This window comes from Rhincodon typus, chromosome 12, assembly GCF_021869965.1.
Source record: "Rhincodon typus isolate 14 chromosome 12, sRhiTyp1.1, whole genome shotgun sequence".
Classification (NCBI taxonomy): domain Eukaryota; kingdom Metazoa; phylum Chordata; class Chondrichthyes; order Orectolobiformes; family Rhincodontidae; genus Rhincodon; species Rhincodon typus.
Genome location: NC_063343.1, coordinates 870,098 through 879,459, shown reverse-complemented (window position 1 = coordinate 879,459; position 9,362 = coordinate 870,098). Strand labels below are relative to the sequence as shown.

Below are 9,362 nucleotides of genomic sequence, written 5' to 3'. Positions count from 1 at the left end.
CCCGTCCACGCAATAAGAACCAAAAAAGAATCCCCCTCGTCCTCACGTACCACCCCACAAACCTCCGGATCCAACGCATCATCCTCCGACACTTGCGCCATCTGCAATCCGACCCCACCGCCAATGACATCTTTCCCTCCCCACCCTTATCTGCTTTCCGGAGGGACCACTCTCTCCGTGACTCCCTTGTCCGCTCCACACTCCCCTCCAGCCCCGCCACACCCGGCACTTTTCCCTGCAACCGCAGGAAGTGCTACACCTGCCCCCATACCTCCTCCCTCACCCCCATCCCAGGCCCCAAGAAGACTTTCCACATCAAGCAGATGTTCACCTGCACATCTGCCAATGTGGTATACTGCATCCGCTGTACCCGGTGTGGCTTCCTCTACATCGGGGAAACCAAGCGGAGGCTCGGGGACCGCTTTGAGGAACACCTACGCTCGGTTCGCAATAAACAACTGCACCTCCCAGTCGCGAACCATTTCAACTTCCCCTCCTATTCCTCAGACGACATGTCCATCCTGGGCCTCCTGCAGTGCCACAACGATGCCACCCGAAGGTTGCAGAAACAGCAACTCCTATTCCGCTTGGGAACCCTGCAGCCCAATGGTATCAATGTGGATTTCACAAGCTTCAAAATCTCCCCTCCCCCTACCGCATCCCAAAACCAGTCCAGCTCGTCCCTGCCTCCCTAACCTGTTCTTCCTCCCACCTATCCCCTCCTCCCACCTCAAGCCGCACCCCCATCTCCTACCGACTAACCTCATCCCGCCCCTTGACCTGTCCGTCCTCCCTGGACTGACCTATCCCCTCCCTAACTCCCCACCTACACTCACCTTTACTGGCCCCATCCCCGCCTCTTCGTTTGTTTCCTCTCCACCTATCCTCTCCTCTATCCTCCTTCTATCCGCCTCCCACTCTCTCCCTGTTTATTTCAGAACCCTCTTCCCCTCCCCCTTTTCTGATGAAGGGTCTAGGCCCGAAACGTCAGCCTTTCTGCTCCTATGATGCTGCTTGGCCTGCTGTGTTCATCCAGCCCTGCACCTTGTTGTCTCATATTTTCACTTTTTATAGCTTTCACTTTAAAATGCATCCAAGTCAATGTAAATTAAGCATAATTTAGTAGGCAAATCACAGTCGGTATGAATTACAAATTACACAAGCAATAGCAAAAAGCAACAAAGGTAAATCTCTTTCATTTTTAAGGAAGACCATCTGCCTGTTTGGTCCTAATTTTAGTCACAAAGTTCTTCCAAACTCACATCTCTGGTGGGCAGAATTACAGACCCTTCATTCTCCATAGGCCGCAGCTTTAAACAAATAGGGTTGTGGCGAAACCATCCTCTACACAATGGCACACTATCTCCCGAACCTTCTCAACTCTCTGCCTGTGTTGGTTGGTTGAGATAGAAATACCTTTATTTTTTCAGCAGGTCTGGCAGCATCTGTGAAGGAAAAAACAGAGTTAATGTTTCAGGTCCGGTGACCTTTCCAGCAACTTTGTTTTTGTTCCTGATTTACAGCATCCACAGTTCTTTCAGTTTTTGTTTATTTTTTCAAGTATAACTGATACTAGGCATTCAATTACTTGGAAGTTAAACAGTTGCAGCAGTCCTTTAAATGCTTTCTGACGCTAAGGAATCATGTCAAAAATCACACAACACCTGGTTATAATCCAGCAGGTTTATTTGAAAACACTAGCTTTGAAAGCTCTACTCCTTCCTCGTGTAGTGTGGAAGAGGAGATATACCAACACAGGCAGGTAACAACAGGTTTCTATTGATTAAAATGCAAATCCCAGAATTTCATTCAAGTCATTGCCCCGAGATAATTAAATGTTTTATCAGCGTATGTATGAGGTGACATCTCAGGTCAGACAATGCATTTTAGGTGTGAAGCCTTATTTAGAATCAGTCTGTGTTTAGCCTGAAGTCAGGCTTTTTTTTTGTCTGACCTGAGATGTCACCTCTTGTATACACTGATAAAACGTTTAATTATCTTGGGGCAATGACTTGAAAGAAATTATGGGATTTGCATTTTAATCAATAGAAACCTGTGTCTCCTTTCTGACTAATTAAAGATTCAACAAGAGGCAGCCAGTGAGCTACTTTTAAGGTTGTTATTTTTCTGTGTCGATATACCTCCTCTTCCACACTACACCTGAGGAAGGAGCAGAGCTCCAAAAGCTAGTGTTTTCAAATAAACCTGTTGAATTTAACCTGGTATCGTGGGATTTTTGATCTTGTTCACCCCAGTCCAACACCAGCACCTCCACATCATAGCTAAGGAATCAAGCAGTTTGTCTCAGCTTGCTGACCCACCTTCAGTCTCCAGCCTTTCCTTTTCCCTATTTCTATTTGACGTGTGACTTCCATATTCTAACTTCTTTTCTGTTGGCACTGATTTCTGTCCTGTAGTTGTTGGGTTTATCCATCATTGACAATTCTCTGTTTCATACCAAAAGAGGATTTGAAGATTATGCCTTTGCATGCCCTTTCTTCCTCCTCTCAGCTGACAGAATGCTTCACTTTTAAGACTGAGTGGTTTTCTACTTGGCTACTATCCAGAGCGTGTTGTGACACAACGTTATTGTCACTGAGCTGGTAACCCAGAGAGTCACATGAGTGTTTTGGTTTCACATCCCACTGCTGCATTCAATACTTGATTTTAATTAATAAATCTGTAATTAAAAGCTAGTCATAATGGTAATCATGAAGTCATTATCAATTGTAAAAACGTATCTGCTTAATTAACATTCTTTAATCCTAAATATGAGGTTTCAACCTGGTGAAACTTGACACAGGTCTATTTGTATGCCGAGTAGCATATCCCTTATGCGATAGAGCTAATCAGTCCCACAACCAAAGGAACAGATCAAGTTCTGCAGTCTTGCCACATCCAGTTGTGAATAATAGTGGGTAAGGAACTGGAAGAGGAAATTCCACAAAAATCCCTATGCAATGATAGTAAACCCAGCAAATCAGTGCAGTGGACAAGCCTCTCAGGCATTTGCATCCGTCATTGGCCAAAAGTGCTAAGTAGATGCTCCATCCTGGCCTCCTGTGGCATCCTCAGCATCACTGATGGTCGCCTCCAACCAATTCATTTCACTCCATGTAATATCAAGAAACAATTGATGACACTGGATACCACAAAGGCTATGGGTTCTGATGACATTGTGGTAATACCACTGAAGACTTGTGCTGTAGAACTAGCTGTGCATAACTGAGTGCAGTTACAATCTGGCATCAATCTGGCAATGTGAAAAATTACCCAGTTTGCAAAAAGCAGGACAAATCCAACCAGTTGTTGTCTAATTGGGTGACTCTAAAATCAGCAATGTGATGAAAGGTTTCATCAATCATGCTATCAAACAGCACTTAATCGACAATAACCTGCTCATTCATGCTCAGTTTGGATTTCACCAGATCTACTCCATTACTGATCTCATTACAGCCTTGGACTTGGTCCAACCATGGCTAAAAAGCTGAATTCCAGATGTGAGGTAAGAGTGACTGATAGTCCTTCATATCAAGGCAGCATTTGACCAGACGGGTCATCAGAGAGCACTAGCAAAATTGTATGAATTGGAAATGGGGGCAAAACACTTCATTGGTTGGAGTCAATCGTTGCACGAAGGAAGATAGTTGTGGTTGTTGGACGCCAGTCATCTCAACCACAGGACATCTTCGCAGGAGTCCCTCAGCGTAGTGTCCGAGGCTCAACCATCTTCAACTTCTTCAGCAATTACCTTCCCTCCAACATGTGGAGGTGGAATGTTCAGCACCATTTGAGACAACTCAGATACAGAAACAGTTAGTGTCCAAATGTAGCAAGACCTGGACAATATCCAGACATGGGCTGAGAATTGGCAAGGAACATTCGCTCCATACTGGTGCCATGCAATAACCATCTCCAACAAGAGTAAAATCCAATCATCGTCCCTTGACATTGAGTTGCATTACCATTGCTGATTCCCCCACTATCAACATCCTGGTAGTTACCATTAGCCAGAAACTGAACTGAACCTGCCATGTAATTACTGTGTCTGCCAGTACAGATCAGAGACTGTAAATTCAGCAGCAAGCAACTCGCATTCTAATTCTACAAAGCCTCTCCACCTACAAAGCAGAGAACTGGAAAAAGATGCATCATGATAACAGAGGAACCCTGAAGCACCTTCACTTGCTCCAACACTGACACCCAGTGTCATCAGTGCGTACTTCTACAACATCGGAAGGCAATGTCTTTATTGGTATCGTCAGTAGACGATTAATCCAAAAATGTTGTACATGTTCTGGAGTCTGGATTTAATTACATCATCTAGCAACTCAAGACTCTGCATCCCAAGGTACTGTGGACCATCAATAGCAACGGAAAACTATCACAATATAATATAACCTCTTGGCCCAGCATATCCCTCACTCTTCCATTACCATCAATCCAAAGGGACCAACCCTGGCTCAATTAAAAAGTGCAGGAATGCATGCCAAGAGTGGCACCAGGCAAGCCTAAAAATGAAGTGTCGAACTGGTGAAGCAACTTAACAAGACTACCTGCATGCCAAACAGCATAAGCACCATGTGATAGACAGAGCTAAGCAATCCCAGAACAAATGAATCCGATCTAAGCTCTGCTGTACTACCACATCCAGTTGTGAATGATGGTGGACAATTAAACAACTCACTGGAGGAGGAGGCGACTCCACAAAGTATCCCGATCCTCAATGGTCAAAGAGCCCGGCACTTCAAAGCAAAAGATAAAGATAAAGCGCTGGCAATAATTTTCCGCCAGAAGTGCTAAGAGGATGATACATCATGGCCTCCTTCAGTGGTCCCCAGCACCATAGAATCCAGTCTTCAGCCATTTCGATTTACTCCATGAAGAAAGAAACCGTTTGAAGCACTGGATAGTGCAAAGGCTATGGGCCGTGACAATGTTCGGCAATATTGTAGTACTGAAGACTTGAGCTCCCCTAACCAAGCTTTTCCAGTACAGCTACAACACTGGCATCTACCTGACAATATGCAAAATTGTCCTGGTGTGCCCTATACACTAAAAGCATAACAAATCCAGCCCAGCCAATTACCACCCCATCAGTCTACTTCCAGTCATCAGTAAAGCGATGAAAGGTGTCATGAACAGTGCTATTAAGGAACATCTGCGTACCAACAAACGACTTACTGACGGTCAGTTTGTTTTCTGCCAGGGCCACTCAACTCCTGATCCCATTATAGCTTTGGATCAAACATAGCCAAAAGAGCTGAAATCTAGAAGTGAGCCGTGAGTGACAGCTGTTCACATCAAGGCCTCATTTGACCTGGTGCTGCACCAAAGAGTTCTTGCAAGATTGGAGTCATAATGGTAACCATGAAGTCATTACCAATTGTAAAAACTTAACTAACCTCCTTTAATCTTAAATATGAGGTATCAACCTGGTAAAACATAACACAGGTCTGTTTGTATGCCATGTAGCACAACTCTTGTATGATAGACAAAGCTAATCAGTCCCACAATCAAAACTCTCCGCTGGTTAGAGTCATACTTGGAACCTGGGAAAATGGTCGTTATTGTTGGAGGTTATTCATCTCAGCTCCAGGACATGTCTACAAGAGTTGCTAAGGGTAGCGTCCTAGGTCCAACCATCTCTGCCTGATTTATCAATGACCTTCCCTCGATTGTAAAGTCAAGTGGGATGTTTGCCATAATTACACAACTTTCAGTACCATTTGCAACTCCTCAGAAACTAAAGCAGCCCACGTCCAAATGCAGCAAGACCTGGACAATAAAATGTGGCAAATAATATTCGCATCAGATAAATGCCAGGCAATGACCATCTCCAATAAGAGACCTTCTAACCACTACCCCTTGATACTCAATGGTGTTACCATCCCTGAATCCCCCACCATCAACATCCTGGGGTTACCAAGGACCAGAAACTGAACAGGACTCTCCATATAAGACACTGACTGTGAAAGCAGGTCAAAGGCTAGGAATACTGCTGTGAGTAACTCTTCCCAAAGCCTGTCCACCACCTACATGGCAGAAGTCAGGAGTGTGATGGAATACTCCACACTTGCCTAGATGAATGCAGCTCTAACAATACTCAAGAATCTTGATACTATACTGGACAAAGCAGCCCATTTGATTAGCACCAAATCCATAAACATCTATTCCTTCCCCCACTGAAGCTCAATAGGAGCAATGAATACTATCCACAAGATGCATTGCAGAAATTTGCCAAAGATCCTATGACAGCACACTTCAAACCCACAGTCACTTCCGTGTAGAAGGCCAAGGGCAGCAGATACATGGGATCACCATGACATGCAAGTTTCCCTCACCATCCTGACATGGAAATGTATCGCTGTTCCTTCATTTGCTGAGTCAAAATCCTGGAATTCCCTCCCTTCTGGCATTATGAGTGTACCTACAATATATGGACTGCAGTTGTTCAAGACGCCAGCTCATGACCACCTTTTCAGGGCAGCTAGGAACCGACAATAAATGCTGACCAGCCAATGGCACTTGCATCCCACAAGTGAATAATATGGAAAGATGCACTGCAACAACTCACCAAGTCCCTTAAGAGTCCTGTGGCCTCTACAGCTAGAAAGAAAAGAACAGCAGATACCTGGGAACACCATCACATGCCAACCATCCCTCCAAGCCACACACCACCCTGACCTGGAAATCCATCACTACTTCCACTGCTGATCCCTAACAGCTCCATCGATGTACCTATGCCACATGGGTTGTACCAGTTCAAGGAGGCTGCTCACCACCTCTTTCCCAAGGGCAGCTAAGGGGACAAGAAATGCTGGCTTAGCTAGTGAAGTTCATGTACCATGAATTAATTTTTAAAAAATTGTTTTAGGATGCTCTGCTTTTTTTTTTTTGCTCAGTGCAATTCCTCATCTGCCACCTCTTATTGTGACATTAACATTACCTTCTTTAAAGAAGACAGATATAAAATATTAACACCTTAGTTGTGCCTTTTGCCTCTTCAAGAAGATCTCCTTTTGGTCCTTGATCAGCCCCATACTTTGTTCGATTATCCTTATTTGTATCCTTGTAAAAGATGACTTTGGGTTCCCACTTACCTTGTGCATTCCCTTCACCTGTCTTCTACCCTTTCCAGATTATTTTTATAATTATGATTTGCTTCTCTACAAATCATTTGTCATAAAACCCTACCTTGTCATTCAGGAAGCTTTGGATTGCCTTCCTTTCTCCTTTTTGAAATTGCCTTGTTTTGTTTTGTTTTATAAATTAAGGATAAAGGGATGCTAAACTACAGCTAATACTGTGTGTGTGTGTGTGTGTGTGTGTGTGTGTGTGTGTGTGTAGAAACATATGCAAACACAGTGCAACACTTTATATATACACATACAAAACACGAGACGTTTATATACTTTGTAAATGAATTAACTTTAAGGTGGAATGATGGACCGACTGAGGCCCGTTGCACTGAGTGTGCAAAACACTCTTTATCCTGTCCACCTATAAATTCCTAGTTCTCAAAATTACTGTTGGCATTCTGTTTAGAAAACTGAAGCATTGTTACAAACTGAATTGAGTATTTTCTTCAAGGAAAACCAGTTCAGTTGTGTGGTTAACAGTTGATCACCTTTAAGTCGCTCCTTGACTAGGTTTTGATAATTAAATCTGGAAGACAATTGACTGGTTGTAATTAGTTTGTAGCTGAAGGACATAACTCGAATATAACATCTTGGCACATATGACACAACATTTAAAGGCAGTGGTATCAGCTGGTCCATCGTTTTTCTTTGTATCTACTTAATGTACATAAATATGTTTTCCAGGTTTGTATGTATATGTTTAAATATTAAAAGAGAAAGGTGTGTGTAGAAATGGATGTGTTTGTCTTTTTAACAGATTAACCCAAATCAGATCAAACACAATGTTTAAAGATCTGAGATACGATTCATGTAAAACAAGAATGTTAATAGTAGAGTTAATGCAATCAGTCATTTCTGAACTCTTCTACAGGACAGTAGCAATGGAGAAGTGGATCGGAATAAGTATTGTCCTCTATGTAATATGACTTTTACGTCACCAGTTGTTGCCCAATCCCATTACCAGGGAAAAAACCATGCAAAAACTCTGAAATTGAAGCAGAAGCAAGATGAAACAACCCCAGCATCCTCTGGTAAGTGATCTTGAGTATATTGTAAAGGCTGGATACTTAAGATTGAGCGCATGATTTTTAGATGTCAAGATGTATAAGCTGGTTTTCAGCAATCTGTCAATTTGCATTGAAAATGACCACAAGAACTTTCCCGTAATATGGTGGGGAATGTTTTAAAAAAAAATGTAGACTGCTTGATGTTCTATTTAATCATATTTGTGCGAACCTGAAAATGTGAAATTGTTGCACTCTTCCAAATGTTTAACTGCATTCCAACCTAATGTTCCCAAAGAAAATTGCTTTTCATTTTTTATGTCACTATAAATTGGTTGTTCAATCTTTTCATAGTCGGGGCTGCCTATCAGTTTTTTATGACTTGGGGCAGGCGATGTGCAAATTTCAGAAAATTCTGGGAAGTTATGTCTGTCAAATTTTGATTGAGTTTTTAGAAGGAGTGACCAAGAAAATACATGAAGGCAGAGCAGTAGAACTTGTCTACATGGACTTCAGCAAGGCCTTCAACAAGGTTCTGCATAGTAGACTGGTTAGTAAGGTTAAATCATGTGGGATTCAGGGGGAGCTAGCCATTTGGACACAAAATTGGCTTGATGGTAGCAGACAGAGGGTGTTGGCGGAAGATTGTTGTTCAGACTGGAGGCCTGTGACTAGTGGTGTGCGGCAAGGATCAATGCTGGATCTGTTGTCATTCATTGTTTATATAAACTATTTTGATTAGAATTTAGGAGGGATGGTTAGTAAGTTTGCAGATGACACCAAATGTGGTGGTAAGGTGGACAGTGAAAGAAGGTTATCTCAGAGTACAACAGCATCTTGATCAACTGGGCCAATGGCTGAGGAATGGTAGATGGAGTTTAATTCAGATAAATGTGAGGTGTTGCATTTTGGTAAGACAAACAAGGCGGGACTTACACAGTTAATGGTAGAGCCCTGGGGAATGTTGTCAAACAAAGAAACCTCACGGTTCAGGGACATAGTTTCTTGAAAATGGCATCACAGGTAGACAGAGTGATGAAGTTGTTTAGCATGCTTGCCTTCATTGGTACAGGAGTTGGGAAGTCATGTTACAGCTGTACAAGACATTGGTAAGGCCACATTTGGAGTACTGTGTACATCCTGCAATTGGAAGGATGTTATTAAACTGGAATAGGTACAAAAGAAGATTTACAAGGATGTTATTAAGACCAGAAGG

The 9,362-nt window shown here is 42.8% G+C and overlaps 1 protein-coding gene across 1 annotated transcript in view; it reads left to right on the top strand.

The window, feature by feature from the left end:
* The window catches only part of LOC109936847 (zinc finger protein 346-like), a 23,291-nt gene extending 14,940 nt beyond the window's left edge, over positions 1-8,351 (top strand). The window contains exon 5 of the mRNA XM_048603918.1: positions 8,014-8,351. Within this exon, the coding sequence (XP_048459875.1) occupies positions 8,014-8,181 (168 nt within the window). The 3' untranslated portion in view covers positions 8,182-8,351. The remainder of the gene's footprint in view (positions 1-8,013) is intronic.
* The last annotated feature ends 1,011 nt before the right edge of the window (positions 8,352-9,362 follow it).